The sequence below is a fragment of the Heliangelus exortis genome, chromosome 25 (assembly GCF_036169615.1).
Source record: "Heliangelus exortis chromosome 25, bHelExo1.hap1, whole genome shotgun sequence".
In the NCBI taxonomy this organism is placed as follows: Eukaryota; Metazoa; Chordata; class Aves; order Apodiformes; family Trochilidae; genus Heliangelus; species Heliangelus exortis.
Window position 1 is genome coordinate 648,540 of NC_092446.1, and position 19,624 is coordinate 668,163.

At 44.3% G+C, this 19,624-nt stretch overlaps 1 protein-coding gene across 1 annotated transcript; it reads right to left on the reverse strand.

The window, feature by feature from the left end:
* Positions 1-269: 269 nt before the first annotated feature.
* LRIG2 (leucine rich repeats and immunoglobulin like domains 2) lies at positions 270-19,064 on the reverse strand. Its single transcript, XM_071768147.1, has 18 exons — positions 18,725-19,064; positions 15,984-16,055; positions 15,447-15,521; positions 14,825-14,959; positions 14,195-14,338; positions 13,918-14,061; positions 13,207-13,350; positions 12,807-12,950; positions 10,749-10,829; positions 9,864-9,935; positions 9,660-9,728; positions 8,991-9,154; positions 7,773-8,093; positions 6,580-6,861; positions 5,517-5,966; positions 5,123-5,272; positions 3,697-3,978; positions 270-3,124 (listed from the first exon to the last, which is right to left on the reverse strand). The coding sequence occupies exons 1-18, from the start codon at positions 18,982-18,984 to the stop codon at positions 2,895-2,897; spliced, it is 3,219 nt and encodes a 1,072-aa protein (XP_071624248.1). The 5' UTR covers positions 18,985-19,064; the 3' UTR covers positions 270-2,894.
* Between the last annotated feature and the right edge of the window lie 560 nt (positions 19,065-19,624).

Genomic DNA, 19,624 nt, shown 5'->3' on the forward strand with positions numbered 1-19,624 from the left:
TGAGCATCTTGTTGAGATGATCACGGGATGGGGTGGGGTTTCACAGCACTCCAGGATAAATCAAGGCTTGCAGGAGAGGTTCGGATCGTTGAGGCCAGCCCCCTGCAGTTGTGGCTTGAAAATACAAGACCATACAAAAAGCAGGCAGCTGCCCAGGAACAGCTGTCCAGACAGCAAAGTTTACTGCATTGTTTTTCCTTATAAAATTAAATATCATAGAATAAAAAATAATTATTTAATCTGCAAAGTAACAAAATCACATTGGGCGCTCAATGTATACAGTGTTTTATTGAGTGGAGGTATATTACAATAGACAAACATATATTACACATACTATACAAAATATACATTCTTATGTGGAAAAAATATAAATAGACACTAGGATATAGTGACAGGAACAAGTCTTATGAACCCAGGTTCCTGTACCGTGAGTACTTTGGCATTAATTGAAGAAAAAGTGTTTACTGCAAGTAAAATGGCCTCTCTGTGCTGTCTGCACCTCCTGGAGGAAAAGGGAAAGAGAGACTTGATTTTTTTTTTTCTGCAGGTCTGCCTAGGGAGTTTTTGCACAATGCTAAGCACAGAAAAGCATTCACCCCTTTACAAGCATCAGCTATTTACAACAACCTTATGGACTTTCAAGAGATACCACTGCTCATGGAGGAATGCAAATGTCCTAATTCATAATGACAGCTTTTATAGGCCAGCATCTCACAGAAATCAGCAGAGCTTTAGCTTCTAAATGGCTTTGAGAGATAGCACTTCAGCTTGTTCTGGTGCAGACAGCATTGATTTTGAGGTCTTGGTCTTCATCTTACCTACCTAAAGAGAAGTCAAACGCCCTAGGAAGCTGTGCCCAAAGGTCTGGACATCAAGAGCTGCACCGTGACAGAGCTGTATTAGCTCAGCTCCACAAAAGAGAGGGATGAAAGAAAAAGTAACAGCATTTGCCCATGGTGATGGGAGACAGGGCAGCAGCAGGAGTGCTGTGTTCCCAACAGGGGGAAGCTGGGGCTCTGCACATGCCAAGAAGCTGCCACAGCAGCCTGGGTGAGCACCTGGAGAAGGCAGCAAGCAGCCCAAAAGGATGAGACACTGCTGCTGTAGTTTCATGGCCTGACCTTTCTCATTTGAATTTAAACTGACAGTACTGGGTTCCTGCAACAGAGATAACTTTGTATTGAAAGCACCATGTCTGAAAGGCTGTCTAGAAAGGAAAAGCCTGGAGGAAATAAAACCAGAAAGGAATGAACTTAAGATTCTTCTTTTAGCATGTATGTTATAACAACATTTCAGATGTCAGAGCCCAGACTAGAGTTAACACACCTGTGTTTCTCTCTACTTTATCCAAAGGTCAAGGACAATTGGAGCCTCTTCCTACTAAAGCTGCTGGCTATCAAAGCAAACACAGGTGCTTTGAGAGCACGGTGAGAGCCCTTGATAATATTTGCTCTTTTTCATAGGTCTGACTGTGGGGAAAAAGATTATTACCAGCATTTCCTCTCTCATTTACACATATAATCCAGTCTCAAAAATTTCAGCTGTGCTTTGGCATGACTGCATCTGCTACTTCAGCCACACACCCTTCCATCAAGGAATAGATCAATGAGAAGTCTTACATACCTCTCTTGGGCTGGTCCAAAAAGGTTCTGTCTTTAGAAAAATACACCATGCAGCTGTTTTCATTTTAGCAGCTATTCTACAGCTTGAAAAATGCAACAAGACTTTCCCTATTAATCCAATGCTTTTCATCACAATATTCTTTTAGAAGTTCACATAACTGTCAGGCAGGACAAATACATAGAGACCTCTCTGCCACATACACAATACAAAGGCTTCTAAAGAAAAAAGCTCAGATAAACTTCTGAAACAAACCACTCGAAACTCTCACCTTACAGCTATTCCAAATGACCAGAAGAAAACATTTGATGTACTGTTCTTTTTGTTTGCCATTTACAAGAACTTCTGGGGAGCTGGACACTACAGCCTAGAGCAGAGGTTAACAGAGCTGAGTTCTGCAGAGTCTGTAGGGCTGGATGTGCTATGGACAGGACGGGTGCCTGGAGTTTAAGAACTCTGGAACTCTGCTAATGTCATGCAATGGACCAGCCTGCAGTCAGGTCAGCCAGGCTGGATGCACACAGAATTGTACCTAACAATAACATTCACCAATATCACAGTTTCACCATGTACCTAAATTCCAAAATGAAGACAGTTTTAGCTATCCTATCTGAAGCAAGCTTTCAGTCTCACCAAAAAAACCCTTGATATGCAGCTGTCAAGACTAACAGTATGATACATACTTTGGCATAATAAAAAATATATTTACATTACAGCCAACACTTTTATATGCTTAGTGTATACAAAATATTTATAAATGCAAATTTATTTACAACTAGAGTCCATTATTCATCAGAGAAAACAAGCCTCAATGTTAGACTGGTAACAGACGCCTGCCAAAAGTCTAAGCAACAAGAAGCTGGCCAAGAGTTTTTATGCTCACAATTACTGGGGAATTCCATAAGGAGGCCCTGAACATTTGTTTTCAAGCAGACAATGTGGTGTGAAATAGCTCTGCATTCTTGAGAGATTTTTCAATGCATGCACCAACACAAAGGCTGCTTCCAACATCAGAAAATCCATGTCTGGGTGCTGCTCTTGTGGGTGTCACTAATCATCCACGTGTTGTGCTGCACATTCCCATTTTCCAGTATGCAGAAATCCGAATAAAAAGGGAATGTGCCACCACCTCCTAGGGAGTCTGACTGGGTTTGGTCAGCCTGCAGCTGTAGACACACGTACACAAGCATCTTTGGCCTTGGGGTTAGTCCTGAGGTAGTGAATACAAAAAGTCAGCTGAGAGGGATTTGCTTTCAAGACTTCATTTTAGTGTCTTACGTGGTTTCACTGTAGTCATGAATGTTCCGTGTCCTGCTAAAATCAAAGCTGTGTTCATGTAACCTGTGGCAAGGTCTGGGTGAAACAGCTTGCTCAGGGTCACTCTCAGGAACACCCTCACTCCGGAGAGGCCGCGGGGTCTCACGAGCCAATGGCTGATGCAGAAAGTGAGCATGGGAGAGCCCCAGGTCTTTGTTCACTCCCCATAAGGGAAGCTGAAAGGGTTCTGAGGAAGAAAAATTAGAAGACAAACAGGAGTGAGTTTATGCTAAACACTAATTCAGGCAGGTTTGAGTTGTGCAGCTCAGCATATTTGACTGGATGCTCTCCCATTTCAGCATCTGCTAGTCACCAGATACAAGACAGTTTTCAGTGTGGATTTTTAAAAAGGCTACCTGGAAGAAAGTCAACATAAACCAAATCAATTTACAAAAATAAAAAAATAGTATCTTCTGGAGTTCTTTGAAACTCAGGCCAGCTCAAACAGAGGGCTATTTGAATGCCCTATGGGAAGCTCCAGCTCTTGGCTAACAGATGTGCTTGAAGCACACACATGGGATCACATTCCACAGGCTACCAGAGAGGCACAGCAGATAAGGAATATCTTTTTAACATTACCCTCTTCACCTCTTGGGCACTGGCTGCTACCTGAGGGATAGTACTGAGAACAGATGGTTAACAAACAGATGAGGTACTCCCCAAACTACAGACCCTTGAAGGATTAGCTGTGAAGGGCAGCACGAGGAAGGCCAGAGTTACAGGGAGTACAGAGCAGCAAAACAGAAAAGGGACACTCACCATTCATCTGCTGGGAGGAGATTTTATTTTCACTTATTTTGTCGTGGTTGGTAAGGAAAACAGACATGTCTCTCTCTGCTAAGAGACTATCAAGGGTACTGGTTTCATGCTGGGTGCGTGCTGTGTACGTTTCCTTAGGCATCTGCACCATGAGATTTGGGAGAGTTTGGTCCAGGGGATCCTCCTCTGAGATGTAGGCATAGGGACAGTAGTCTCGTGTCCTTGAGTAGATGTTTGCATTGTCATAGCAGTCTGAGCAGATCACCAGTGGTGCTGTGCCACCTGACAAACACAACAGAAAAGCAAAATACCCTCAGAGAGGATAAGGACACTTGATTTCCACAGACTCTTCTATGTCTTAGCAAGAGAAATGCCCTTGGTTCCCCACAGCACTGCCCTGCTGAGGCTGACCAGGGAGAGACCATGGACATGACTGAGAGTGATCTCATGTTTGCTCTCCTGTTTCAAGGACAAAAGGGCTCCCTGGGGGTCCACCCAGGATCCCATCTACATCTGCTGGTGCTCTGGTACCCTGCAAGCCCCACATCAGGTGATAAAGTGGTCACTGAGACAAGCTGCTTCCCAGCTCCTTCCTGAGACTGGAGAACTCTTATTTCCAGACTGGACCCTAGTGTAAGAGTAAGGGAGGAGGGAATGGATCATGGGACAGATGGAAAAAACTTACTCTGAAGGATCCCTTTTGAAAGTCAGCCTGCAAGAGAACTGGATGGCTGCTCAGCATTTGGATGGTAAAAATAGCATCTCTATAGACTCAATATGAATATTCTGAAAAGTGTCCAAAGAAGGTAGGGAAATAGCCAACACCCAGCAAATACCTGCAGCTATGGCTGCAGCAAGAGGACTGCATGTCTGGCAGAGGCAGTAATTTGATGCCAAGGATAAAAGGCACAGCAAGTTTTCTTCCAAGTCAATCTTATTTCTACCTCTATTGCTTGGATTCTTGAGATGCCAAAGGAAAGGAATAGCATTAAAAATCTACCTTAACATTTAGCCTAGGAATTCTCTAATGGAGTCCCTGCCTTGCTGAACAGATCACAAACCCTGAAGCAAAGAGCCTCTGGAGGAAACTGTACTCATCTGGCACTTGAAGGACAGCAGTCATGACATCTACATGCAAAGGCATTCACAGCAGATGTGAGCCCAAATGATGCTGAACCAAAGGTTAAACAATGTGGATGGATGCAGAAGCACCTTTATAGCAGAATACAAAGACTTGAAGAGAAACAGGAGATGCCTCAAATTCAGAATGATCAATGGAAATGTTTCAATCAACCTGAATTCCTCTCTAGGAAGTCACCTTTGATATTAACATGCAGAACTGCCCTGTGCTGTGCAACACTGCTGCCAGCTAGAAGGACCAGAGATGCACCAGCATCCTGCTCACACACAAGAACACACTGCTTACCCTCTGTGCCTTTGTGCACATAGCTACCAGCTGGAGGCATCAGCTGCTGGTGGCTTCCTGCCTCTGAGTTGCTGTAGCCTTCCTGGGGCTCTGACAGAGTTCCCTGGGAGGACAGGTAGCTGGGAATGTCTGCAGGAAGGTTCATCTCTTCTGCAAGGCAGAATTAACATTCATGACATTAACAGCCAAGTGTAAAGATTTCAAGGTAGTACCAATACTATTACCCACACCAACAAATGTCATCTGGAGCTTCAGCTCACACATGGTTTCCTTTTTGCTGCCTCTGTGACTAAAAATACACAGAGCTGGCTCAAAACTAACAGGGCCAGAACAGGAACTTACAGGTCCAGAAAACATTTGTAGACAGGGCTCCAGACTTGCTTTTGCCTTTTACCTGTGTTAGTGATGCTGTAATCCTCATTCTTCCTTCTCATGTGATAGATGACAATCACCCACACCAGGGATGTTCCCACCACGCAGCACACCACAACAATGATCACAATACCTATGGTTGTCCATCCATCCTCCTCGTGGACAATGCCACCCTGGGAAGAGTCACAGTTTGGGGAAGCCAGGACATGTAGGTAGATATGGCCACGCTCAGTGCCCAGGGTGTTGGACATAATGCACGTGTACTTCCCAGCATCCTCCAGTCCAGCATCCACAATGATGAGGAGCTGATTTGCTGCAGCAAAAAAATGTCTTTCTGTGACTGCCAGAGGGCCATCATCCTTGGTCCAGTTGAGGCGTGGGGCAGGGCTGCCCCCAGCTATGCACTGCAGGACAGCAGTTTCACCTCGTGTCACTGTCCTGTCTTCCAGGGGCCTAACGAAGGAGGGAGTTTCTGTGACATTGGAGGAAAAAAAAAATAATACTGTAAGATAACTTCATTGTACAGCACCAGTATGTAAATCCATAGTGTTTAAAAATCTGATCTTACAACCTGAACTTGAGCAATGAGGGATATGATGGAGGAAATCCTGTAAGTACAGCTCTTTGCTGGATCACTCAGAAAACACAGGTACATCAAACACCCCCAAAATCATGCCAGCCACAGTCTGCCTTATGCATTCCAACTCTAAATTTGCATGTGACAGTAATATTAGAAACCTGGGACTTCAAATAATACTGCACTCTATAAGGAACTATCCTTCCATTGTTATTCAGCACAGTTTGTGTTACTTGTGACTAAATTTGTTCCAAGACAACACACATCATCTACCTACTCTACACTTCTGGACTGGGATATGCCCCTTGGTCCTCTCCTGCAAAGCCCAGACCAATGCCACTGGTCAGCACTGCAGCTTGGCTCCTAACGCTTCACAAACTGCACCAAGTGCTGCTCTTTGTATTTTAACTCCACTCTTCAGGAGTTAAGCTTGCTACTCAGAGACAAGCTGCACCACCAGTGCAGAAGTGGAGGGATCCATATCAGCAGAGATCAGCACACCACTTACCCAACACAGTCAGTGTGGCATTTGCTGACAAACCCCCTGCGATGTTTTGTGCCATACAGCTGTAGATTCCCATGTCCTCTATCTTCACATTTGCAATAAAGAATACATCATCCTCAGGCATGACATGCATCCTCCTCTCTCTTGCAGCAGGGAAGTCTGTGCCACCATCTTTCTGCCAGGAGATCTGAGGAGTAGGGTGGCCCTCAGCAGCACACTCCAGCCGGGCCATGGCCCCAGTGCGGATGGTGAGATCCATGGGGGTTTTGAGGAATGAGGGCAGCTCTGATCAAAGGAGACACAGCTTCAGTGCTTTCATAACAGGGAAAAAGTAGCAAAAGCTCCACGGCACACAGAATATCTGAAAGCAAATCTAAAACACTTTTATTTTCCCTAATATACAGATGCAGATTCTCCTTAAGAACTGCACAAATTTTCTCTGGTCATTTCTAAGATTTTTATCCTCCAAGTTCAAATACAGCATCTACAGTGTTCATTCAGATGATAAAAAGGACAACATTTTTCCTGGGGGGAAAGGCAGGGAAAGAGTTTAGCCTTCTTTATAAGCCTTTTCTCACACTTTTTCTGCCCTGGTAATAAGGAAAGGTGAACTTCCATCTCATCATGTGCAACTTGGCATTATCTGTCCTGGATGAGCAAAAGCAACAGGAGCACTTCTGCCCCCCAGTATGATGGGAACCAGAGGGCCCCAGAGATGAGAGCACTGCATTATCACTCCCTTGCCTTAAGCCAAAATAAACAGAATCATTACAACTAAAACCAAAGGATTCATAATTGATTTTTCAGAGTTTGCTTCCAATCCCACAAGCTACTTTTATCTGAATCTTTCCTGGATTGACAAACGCATAGGAAAGGTGCTTAGTTCTGAAGAAACAGCAGAGGGAGCTTTTAGTTTAGGAGACTTTACCTCCATTTAACCAGATTAATAACTGATTGTGTTACAATTAAAGCAAGGGAGATTGCTGTCCCTTCTGGAAAGTGAACAGAAGGCTTTTCACCCACAACCCCCCCCCACACTTCTTTCCTGCTTTTTAAAGGTACTTGATAATTCTAAATACCAGTGTGACAGTCTTGCAAGACTATTTTGGGTCAGCTACAGTCAAAAATAAACTTAGAGCTATTTAAATACAGCTTTAGGTTAAAAGTGTTTCTCCTTTGTCACCATGATTGCTTACCATTAACAGTCAGCTTGGCTTTGTTGGAATAATTGGAGCCGAAGTGATTGGTGATGATGCACTGATACTTCCCTTCATCAGTGAAATTCACATTGAAAAGATGCAGGACAGTGGTGTACTCGACCACCTCACCACTTCGCTGCTGATACCTGGCAAAATTCTCCACCTCTGCATCATACAACACCTCACTGTCCTTGCGCCAGGCTGTGGACATGGGGGAGTCACTGCTGCTGACAGCACTGCAGGTCAGAGTCACGTTCATGCCCCGCAGAGCCACTGTGGTCTCAGGATGCACCCTTATCTGTGGCTTAGGGAAGTTATCTGAAAATAAAAGCACCAAGATCACTCTCCTCTCCAACCTGTGATTAATATTGCAAGAAAACTCACTCAAAAGACAATACAAGCAGAAGAAAGGCTTTGGGAACAGCTGTCCTGCTTGTGGTGCACTTATTTAGCTTATTTTCAGATGGAAATGGATCTGTGAAAGAGGATTAGAATCACACATAGCCATGTAGAGCAAGCACTGAGAACCAGCAGAGAAGCACCCTGCCCTTCATACAACTGCTTGGAATTTGCTATATTTAGATCACACACAGAAGTCATGCTCTGCTGAAGAGTTGGGCTGTTTTATGAAGGACTGTGACTCAGTTTCAGATAGTTTAAACATCTTGAAGAGCCTTTAAGTTCTATAGCAAGCTGGTAGCTCACTATCTCGTCCCACTCGATGAGAGTTCCTACAAGTACGTGTTATTTCAGCAAAGACACAGAAGCATTCAGTGTTGGGCACCACAGCAGTGGTGTCAGAATGAAGAATATGGGCATCAGAAAACATGCCAGAGTGTTAAACACTCCAGCCTTGCCAGTATGGACAAGAACCAGTAAGGAAGTGCCACATAGCCCTCCCAAAGCTAAAGGCATTCATAAGCAGAAGAATGGAAGCATAATCAGTTTTTAGCAGCAATGTAAAATGAGAAACAATGCAGTCTCCTGACTGCAATGACTCCCTCAGGTTAGCTTTAGTGATCAAATACAAAAAAAAAAAAGAGTGAAGAGTGACAGAATTAACTCCCAAACTCCCGAGCAAACCCTGTGATGCAGAGTGATGCCTCCCAGCCCAGACCCAGCAGCTCCAGCAGGGCCACAGCCTGATTTCAGAAAGGTACTTGCATGGGTTTGTGTTACCATGTTTTTGTATCAAAAGTCATTAAAAATACAAACCACAGACAAAATCATCAGGGTCCACACTGAGAAGGCTTTGTCCTGCCAACCACTCAGGGTGAGCACAGCTCACATTTACAGCCTCCTGTAGCTGGCTGTCAGTGAGCCACTGTGGCAGCCACTTCAGCTGGCAGTCACAAAGCAGGCTGCTAGTGTTCAGAATTCTGCAGAAACAAGGCAAAACAAAAGTGTGGTTGAAGTTTATATAGTTCACATTCCTACATGTGATTTCATGCTATTAAAAATAGCTCTATATGATATAAAAAAAATCCAGCTTTTTCCTAGCCCCAAAAATAGGAAGACAAAACGCAATGTTTGTTAGCCCCTTGAAAGATTCCTGATTAATTACTTTGTTTGTTCACTGTCTACATGCTAGCCTGTGCTGAGCTGCCTGAAACATCATATGCTACAAAAACGTAACAGTGGAGCACTGCAACAAAATGTTATTTTCTACTAATGGCAACTAAGGAAACAGGTGCAGACTTTATCAAGCCTTAAATCTAAGTATACTGCTACTGCCTTTGAGCTGGTAATTTACCAGAATTGTTAAAGTATTTTATGATGAAAGCAGACATGCTTCAGTCAACTGCAGCCTGTCCTACAATGGCTGAAGGATAGATGACAAGGTAGGACTTGAAAGAGATCTGTAAATTATTGTCATGAACTTACAGCTCCTTCAGGTGAGCCTGAGAAAATGCATTTTCTTGGATGGACATCACTGCATTGTTGCTTAAGTCTCTGGAAGTTAAGCAAAGAGAATAATGGGTAAGTATGATTTAATAAGCTGTTTCAGTTAAATTCTTGGCAATATGACAGAGAATACAAGACTGAAGTTGACAAATAATTAGAAGTTCTACAAAGTAATATACTTACAGATGTTCAAGTCCTTCGAGACCAGAGAATGCTTTTTTGGTAATTGACTTTATCTGGTTTCCTTGCAAGATTCTGAAAGATAAAGCCCCCCAAACCAGCCTGAGCATCCAGGAGTTCACAAAAAAGACCCAGAAGTAGTTTCCTATCGTGTTTAACTAAGTTTTTCTGATTCTAGCTGAGCTAAAAGCTCAAGCACTATTTTTTGAGCTTAAAGGCTCAAATTTTCCTAAGAACAGGGTTCTTTTCCATCCTTAGAGATTTGGGTTAGCTATGTGTCAGAAGACAATTTAAGTCAGCTGAATGGAACAGTGCTAAGTACAACTTGGGAGTGAAGCAATAACTTCCTGATTCCCATCTGCCACAATCATGTTAGTTCCTGAACCCTTATACCAAGCTATTTGTTGTCACTAATGTCTGAGACTGCACAAGATGAAGCTTCCTACAAAGCACATGGCACTGGATGAAAATGCATAGTCTAAGCTGAAAAGCTATTAACAAAAATGTTTCATATTTGCTTGAAAATATTTTGCTTGTGTTTTGTTTGTTTGGGTTTGTTTTTGACAAGCAAAGAGTTTTACCCAAACTAAGGAAGCACAAAATGTGACAACCACCACACAGCAGAACTGGGCTATTCAATAATAAATGCATTCAAATACTTATGCTTAACTTCTTCATGTTAGTGCTGGAAGGTGATCCAGTGTTTCTGAACATGGAACCCAAGCCTATATCAAGATGTTGTAGCATACATGGGGAAACACACTGAACATAGCTATAGAAAGGCTTTCTGCCTCATGTCTCTGATTCACAGGTACTTAATATTTTGCACTCTCCCTCTACTCTGCATGCCTGGGAAGTCTTGTCATTTCAATGGTTTGTAATACATACAGTTTATCCAGCCTGCTGAGTCCCACAAATGCTTCATTTGCATCTTCTATGGCCCAGGAGATCTCATTGTTCCGCAAATCCCTGCAGGAGAAGAGCTCTCATAAAGAACCCCAAAACAACATCATGACCAGTGCCAGTGGTGAGCTGAGCTGGGGAAGAGAACTCACTGCTGCACAGGCCTGCTGTGGTGCTCTGGCACAGTGTCACCTGCAAGGCCTCAAATCTTTCATAAAAAGCAGCTTATCAGAAGATGAATTTTCCATTTCAGAGATGCAGGGGAAAGCAGACCTGCTCGAGATCAGGGCTGCAGACAGAACCACAAACAAATCCTCAAGCACAATTACTTGATGTGGTATTTAGGGAAAGACCCAGTCTGACTTGCACTTCATGTGATGGACTTTTCACCAGAATTTGGGAGAGGCTCCTGAAGCAAGCTGGTTCATGTAAGTGAATTAACCAATACACCAGCAACATTAATCTTCCTGAGTAACAGGCTTATAATAGCATTAGCATATTAAGAGATTACACACAGGTTACTGGGTAAGGCTGCCAGGCATGAAGGAGTAGATTTTCAGAATGAAGTTGATATTCTGCTCACAAATCTTGTTACCAGCTAATGGGATTTCTGTTTGACCTCTGCACAGCACTCTGGCCCCTCACATAGAAGAGCAGTCTCAACAGCAAAAGGAATACAGCAAAATTATTCCGAGAGGATTAAATGCTTTTTAAAAAGAAGGCAAAAATAAATTCAGTTGTACTTTTTGGCTGAGTGGTAAAGACCAAGCCAAGTTTCCATCAAAGCCACAGTTTTCATCTGCTTTGATATGATTGTGCACAGAAGTCCCTGTGTTAATATAGTTAATATAAAGTCTAACACTTTATTAATGTTAATTAAAGCTACATTGCAGGACAGCAGCAGGAGGTGAACATACAGAGAAGTGTTTACATCAGCCTTGGCATTGAAACAACCAGTGTACAGGCAACAATGGAACAAATCTGACAGCAATGCAGTATCTCATGTTGTTTGAAGCATTTTTACACTCCACTGCTCAGACCACTTAGCAAAATGAGTGAGCAACCCAAAAGAAAAGCCCCTCATTGTGTGAGCTGAGGAGTTGGCTCCTCATGCCTGGCTGGACTCGAATGCTTGGAGCCCTGTTAATCACCACTGCCCTGTGTCCTGCACATTCCAACCCCAGAGCAAATGGCCAACCCTTCAGCTGCTGATGCCTCTGAGGAGCCCATGAAAAACTACTAATTAATCTGCTCTTGTTTTTTTTTCATGCTACTCTAAATCTAAGAAATTAGTTTTAATTATTTCATTAAAAGGTTGCATTAAGGTTAACAGATTATGACTGCTTACATAAATCTCTCTGGTGAGTTTGCTTATTTAAGCATTTATTTAATGAACAGACAGAGGGGTTACAAACTTTCACTCCTTTCTCAACTACCATTGTTTAGGATGATTACAAGTGTTCAGATCTACTTGGGACACTTTTTTTTTTTTTCCATTATGAGCCAGGATTGAGTCTTTTCTTGTCAGAAATATCAAATAGCTGCAGCTGCTATGAAAGGTCCTGGCAAGCACAGAGCTGTGCCTCTGACAGCAAGGAGTAATCCTGCCCTCCTCCCACTCACCAAGCCTGGGACTTCAGCAGTAGAGCAGGGTGGGCTAAACCTGCTCCAACCAAATGCCTTCCCTGCTGGTTGCCCAAGTTCCAACCCTAACACAATCCTCTGGCACAGAGAGCTCCAGGCTGACCATTTACTCCACAAATGGCATTTTTCCACACCTCACTACTGGTGTGACATGCACCTGGGCACTCAGGGTCACCAAGCCACAGTTTCTTATCAGCAGTAAAATTAAGTGGTTGGTTGGTTTTAGCTGGGCCAGAATTCCCTGATCTCTGCAGACCAAAAGATCAGCAGTGCTGCCACCCCTGCACACAGCCCCAAGCACTGATCACAGGCTTCCATAGGGCAATACTCATTTCCTTCATCTCCAAAGGTTTTGCTGCATTAAACTGAGATTTTGAACTCTAAGTTTTCTGTACTCACAAGGTTCGAAGATTTGTCAGACCTCTAAAAACTCCATCTGCAATGTGACTGATGTGATTGTCACCCAGGTTTAGCTTCTCCAATAAACCAAGTCCCACAAAGGCAGATTCCTTGAGGCGAGTTAGCTGGTTGTATGACAAGTCTCTGGAAACATTGAACATGTACTTTAAATACAAGTAAAGAGGAATTAATGATGAAGATGCTATTGAACTCTATGAACTACTGAGTTTGGATTAACTTCTCTAACAGAACACTTATAAAAATAAGTAAAATACACAGCATTAAAATGGGCCTACAAAGTAAGTACTTCCTTTGGTCATTCACAACTGTTCTGTATGTGCTATCCAATCTGTTACTGCAACATCACAAAATCCCCAAAGAAAAGCAGCCCAGAACTTACAGCTCAGCAAGTCTCTGGCAGAACTCCCATGCATCTGGGCTGATCCTGTTAATGGCATTCTGGCTCACATAGAGTTGTTGCAGTGTCCGCAGACCATACAGCCAGCCTTTGTTTACTTCTGTCAAGTTATTATGTTCCAGTTCTCTAAGGAATTAGAAGGAAAAGCATTTGCCAAATGGGTAATCAATGAACATATTTACAAAATTTCACCTTGTGGATCTCAAAACCAACGTTAAGCCTTAGGCAACCTGAAATGCAAGATTTTATTAATTCCACTGAAACTGAAAGAGTGAACAAAATGAAGAATATGAAGAACTGAGTAACTCAACAACAGCTGCAGAGATCCAGTGGCAGAAGCAAAACTGTATCTCTGTTCCCAAACATTATTTAAAAAAAAACAACTTCTTCTAACACTGCATGGCACACCCCTGCACTACCTTTCAAACAATCACACAACAAAGAACCGTTCCAACCAGCAAAAAGCAACCCACAGAGCCAAAGCATTCCTGACCACCAAGTATAAAGAAGTTGGGGAGAGAGCCAATATCTTTCCACCTCTGAAGTAACCATACATGACACCAAAATAACATAAACTTTTCCTGTGATGCTCACTGATCTCTCCATACTGCCTTGATGTAAGGAAAGCCACAAAGGACACAACCCACCACAGATACAGTGCTTCAAAGAAATCCCACAACCAGGCATACTTACAATTCTTCTATATTACCCAGGCCAAAGAATGCTCCATCCATTAGTCTGCTAATCCCATTGCGCTGCATTTTCAAGGATTTTAAGGATTCCAGTCCTTGGAATGTAAGACTTTCCACTATTTTAATCCGGTTCCTTTTCAGTTCCCTTATAAAAAGACAGCAGTCAAATATTAAGACATCTCTGGATAAGCACCACTTTGTCAGAGCCATGAGCACACACTGAGATGGACACCATGGCAGCAAATGCTGTTTTCAAAGCTTTCAAGATTGCTACTTACAGAAACTGCACGTGAGGCAATTTGAAGATCTTTGGTGGAATCACACTAATCCTATTTCTGTTCAGCTTTACCACCATTAGTGAGCTAGATAAGTTATCAAGACAGCCTACTTCTAGAGTAGTTATTCTGTTGTTACTCAGATTCCTAGGAAAAGAAGCAGCATTTCAGAACATGGAGAATTTTACAGACTCAAAACACACAAGCACTTCAGAGCAAACTCTTTTTATCAGAACTCAAGTTCTTTGTCAAATCTCAATTCTGATACACCAAACCAAATAATCTTTCCCAAAGGTATCAGTAGTAGGAGCTGCTGATTCTTCAGTCAGACACAGTCAAGACAATGTCAACAGTGATTTAATCAAAATGGGCAGAAATAATTCACCATCCCTGCTGTGTCAAGTACCTGCACTTTGACAACTGCAGTTATTGCTTCCCATATTGTTTGAGAGAAAGCAATACAGATTGGTATGAAAACTATTTTATTTCAAGCACATTTTATTTCAAGCTAAGTTGCCAGTGCAAAACTACATCCACTGCCTACCTAAAGGCAGTAACTTAGAGCAGGTGCAGCCTTCAGCATTACTGCTGCAGAGCCAGGAATCCCAGACACAACAAATCACTCCTACTTACAGGTATTTCAGTTGCATCCTTGGAAAAGAAGCAGCTTTGATTTCTGAGATAAGATTAGAACTAAGATCTAGATTTTCCAATGAAAGGTAAGCTTGGAGTTGCTCAGCGTTTATTTCTGGGATGGTATTGTGTACCCTGAAAAATACCAACAAAAAACATGATTATCAAACTGTGCCAACCTTCAAGCTGCATGGGTGAAGCAACCACAGGATTCTGTGTATCAACAGCATTATTGAGCCTCTTAAGTGGGGGATGTAGCAGGCACTTCAGAGTGCTCATTCCTAAAGCAATAATGAAAATCCAAAAGCAATTTGCCACCTTGAGTTATGAATAGATTCAAATTCTGGGGCCTGTAGTTGGTCTGTTCCTTGTGGGAATCCTCATTCCTAGACTGAATTCCCTTCCCTTCAAAGCTGCCTGGTTTGGTTAACTGCATTTTATTGGTAATTTAGGATGACTTGATTGTCTAACTGATTTGTATTTCTTTAAAGAGTGCTTACATATTCCCTAAGGCACTTTACATAAGTAGTATTTCAAGACAAAAGAAGCTAAGTTTTCCAGCAGCTTGATAACCATTCTCCTACCTGTTAAATGAGAAAAAGACAGACAAGCCATTACTTACAATGAGAGAAGGGTTATATTAGAAGTTGTTTCTCCAAAATACGGAATTTCACTTAGCTCATTGTAATTCATTTTCCTTAAAAACAGAAAAAAATGAGATTATTGGCACTTCAAAGAAAAGAAAACCTATTCTGTACAGACCAGAAATAACTTCTATCACAGAACACATTTAATGATTTTATGTTAATAATACTTAGTCCTTGACAAAAAAGATTCCCCAAAAGCCTAAATACTGATAGTTTGAACAATTTAATAGTGAAGTACACAAGTTTTTTTCCATTCTTGTGGATCAGGCATAGTCAAAACAAACATCTCGGTTTCTCTTTTAAAATATTGGTCATGTAACCTTTTATGAAAATGTTTTCTGCTCACAAAGCAACAGTTTTATACATAAAATGTACTGCCAGCACAGAGCATTTGTAGTTAACTGGCACTGAATATTTACACAAGTCAGACCAGATACCTAGACATGCAGTGAAATGTACTAATTAGAATTGGGTACAAAATCTCTAGAGTTTATCCTCAAAAATTAACTTACACTTCTTGTAGTGTATGAGCAGACAAATCAATGCTCCAGTTGGATGACAGTAAATTATTATGACTTAAATCCCTAGAGAACAAAGAGAAAAGTTATTCTAACTTCAGGAGTAAAAAATCTCACATGTACGCTTTATGCAACCTACAAATTTTAAACCATAGTTTCAATACACAAAATTCCTCCTTCACCAAAGGAAAAGGAGGTTCTGGCTTGTCTAGACAGTTCTATTTCTCTGTTTGAATTGAGTAACTTTTGGTTGAAAAAGTTTCTTGAAAAAAAAAAGACCTGATCAGAGTGTATTTCCTTTAAATCACAACTTTATCTACAGTGCTTGATTGTTGCAAAAAAAAAGAATTTTTCACTTTGATTTTTACTGTGAGGCCTGTGTTATGCAAGATACAGAGCAAACACACAAAATTTCTACTCTAGAGATTCATCTGGCATTGTATATAAAATAATCTAAACATTAATTTTGAGCTGAAGTGGTATTCATCTCTTGAGTAAATAAAACAGTACACACACCCCAAAAGGATTACTGTCTGCTCCTGGAGAATGATCCTAATTCAGCTCAATTGAGCATCCCCACTCCCTCCCCACAGCAGGGCTGGGGCAGGTGCTGAAGCAGCCACGGGGCTATAAAAACATAACCCCACCCAAAAAACTGTTGTGAATGAGTCTAGCTGAACTAATTATCTGATACTTAATCTATTTTTTCCTATCATCTCCCTAGTTACCAGGCCATGTAAACACAATTTCAGGCACACCACAGGACTGGAAGGCAGCAGCCAGCAGCATTCCCTTTTCCCCTGCAGGTGACTGCCCTACAAGCAGGGCTTGAATTCCTTGTTCCAAATAATGAAACGTTAGGATGCACACACATAAAACAATATTTGCTCTTTGACTATCCTATTCTTTTCATCACCTTTATGTTTATCCACAAAACATATGTAATTCAGCAGAAAACATCAAGTTACAACTGCCTGAATACTTCAGCCATGAAAAAAGAGTTCCAAAGGGGCTCTCCTGGTCTTATTAAAAACTAAACAAAAAACTCTCCACACCGGAAGCATCACCTGCAAGGAGTCTAAAAGAGTTAGGAAAACCAAGAAGTTTTCAAAATTAGGTGAAATGATATCACAAAATTGGCAGGGAAAAGCACATCAGGGACTTTTTCAGGCGAGAGGAGAAAAAAAAAATACACTCTGGTTAAACATCTTGTGTGCATTATAGCTCCTTTAGATTGAGAGCTGCTAGAGCTGTCCTAGTGAAGAAAAAATGCCACCACCCCCCACACACACACTTTGTGTGCCAAAATCCTGGAAGCTACAGCAGAGAGCAGGCACTTAATTACTGTTTGCTGCATATGTCAGGTTGCATAAGGTAGAGCCAGCACCACTTCTTCCCACTGCACTTGGTGCCAAAGAGCTCTGCACACACCCTCTGTCAGCTCAGAGAGGGTACAACTATCTGTTGAAGCTTGAAAACTTGTGAAGAGCAGAGATATTGTTTGGTTTCATCAGCCACCTGATGGATTTCCAGGGCACTTTTCTAGGTACTGACACCCCCTGATAAGTGCTAAGTTTAAGATACCCTTGTACCTTTCTGTACAGGAAAGGTTTAACAGACAAGTTAGCTGTGTTTCTGCTGAAATACACATTTTCTCTTAAACACTTCCAACTGCTTACCTGCAGGGAAGGAAAAGAACTACAGAACCAAGAAGGGGCAAGGAGGTGACAAGTTTCCTTGGACATTCCGTTTTTAATACAGACCAGACCTGAGTGCTGCTAGAGGAATTCCTGGAGCTGACTGAGCAGTGGTTTGTGTGTTTATGCTATCTTCCAAACAAGCTTTTTTCCTCGGTCTGGGATACTGTTATTTCTATCAAGCAGAAAACACAATCACTCCAGGAGAGCCTGTGAACTCCTCTGAGCACAGAAGTGGTTTCTGATACCCCTCAGACTTCAGCACTTCTGCTCCAGTTCTCTGCAGCCAAAGGTGACAAACACAGTGGTGACCAAGACAGCGATGGCCAAGGAAGGATAAAGGTGTATGGGTGCCAGCCCGTGTGAACTCTGTTTAGCATATTGTTTAATTAAACTCTTGGAAGCAGAGTCTAAGGGTGGCTCTTAATTGTCTTGGGGAGATTTTTTTGAAAAACAGTGGCAATCAATGTCAAGTGGAGTCCGCAGGGGCCTCCTGAGGGAAAAGGAGGGAGTCACCAGGTTACAGTGCCATGAGGCAGGGGAAACACCACCCGCAGGAGCTGGCACAGCACAGAGCTGGGGGGCTGCAGGGAATATTCCCCAGCAGGACCTGAGAGACTGCATCCTACAGCCTCACCTGAAAAACGTTAAGTCCCAGCTTGACGGACATGACCCGGACTCGTACTACCCACAGCTGCTCCTTCACACTCCTCACTCCTCACCGTCTCACCGCACGGTGCATTCGGGGGGCTCCGGGACCACCGTCCCTTCCCCGGCGGGGCCGGACCCTCTTTCCCTCCGCTCCAGCGGCTCCGACTCGGCCGCTCCCACCGTCCAGACCCCGGAACCCCGCTCCCCCCCGCCGCCAGGGCCTTCCCGGGGGAGCACACACACCGCGGCGGCCGGCAGCCCGCCCAGGCCCGCTGCCCGCACACCTCCCGCACACTCCCGTTAGGCCGCGGCCTGCTCGCCGCCCGCCGCCCGTTCGGCCCCGCGGCCTCTCCGCGCTCCCCCGGCCTTCCCTCCGCGCTCACTCACAGTCCCGTGGTGCCGGCAGGGAGCGGCGGGATCCTCCGAGGTCCCGGCCCGCCGGGCAGGCGGTACCGGCTGCAGTCCAGCAGGCCGCGGCGGCAGGAGCAGGGCGCGGCGCAGGCCTCAGCGCCCGCCGGCATCCACAGCGCCGCAACCAGCAGCGGCAGCACCAGCAGGGTCCGGGTACCGGTGCGGGTACCGGTCCGGGCCCGGGTGAGGGTCGGTACCCCGCGGGAGGCCCGCACGCCCAACCCCGCCACCCGCATCCCCCGGCCCGGCCCGGCCCCGCCCCGCAGCGCAACCTCAGCGCGCAGGCGGCGAGGGGCGGGGCCTCATCCAAACGGGCGGGGATTAGATGGGTGGGGTCACCCGATGGGCGGGGTCGCATGTGGGCGGGGTCGTCTGTGGGCGGAGTCAGATGTGGGCGGGGCATCGTCCACCGGAGACCCCGCCCGTATAAGCCCCGCCCCCACCCCGTTCCCCGCGTTGGCCGCTGGGGGGCGCGCGTGTCCCGGCGGAGGAGCCCGCGGGGTCCTGGGGGTGCGGGACCCCCGGCTGCTCCAAGCGGGATGTGCCCCGGGAGGAGGAGTCGGGGCTTGGCAGGGCTCTACCCGCCGCAGCTCCGGCCGCTCCTGGGGAGCACTCCAGGCTCTTCACCAGTGCTGCCTGCAGCGAAGGCTGAGCTCAGTCAGGAGGTCTCCAAACCTGCCGGCCTTGGCGGGCACGGGCTGGAGAGAACTCTTCGGTTGGTTCCCTAATCCTTGCAAGGACTCTGGCGGAAGGTGGAGAGTGTCAGCCTGCCTGATAGCTCGCAATAAAAACACTCACCCCAACTCCCTCACCTGGACCTTCTCCTGCACCTGCCTTGTTCCCCTCTCCTGGCTCTGGGGTCTCCTCACCAGGACA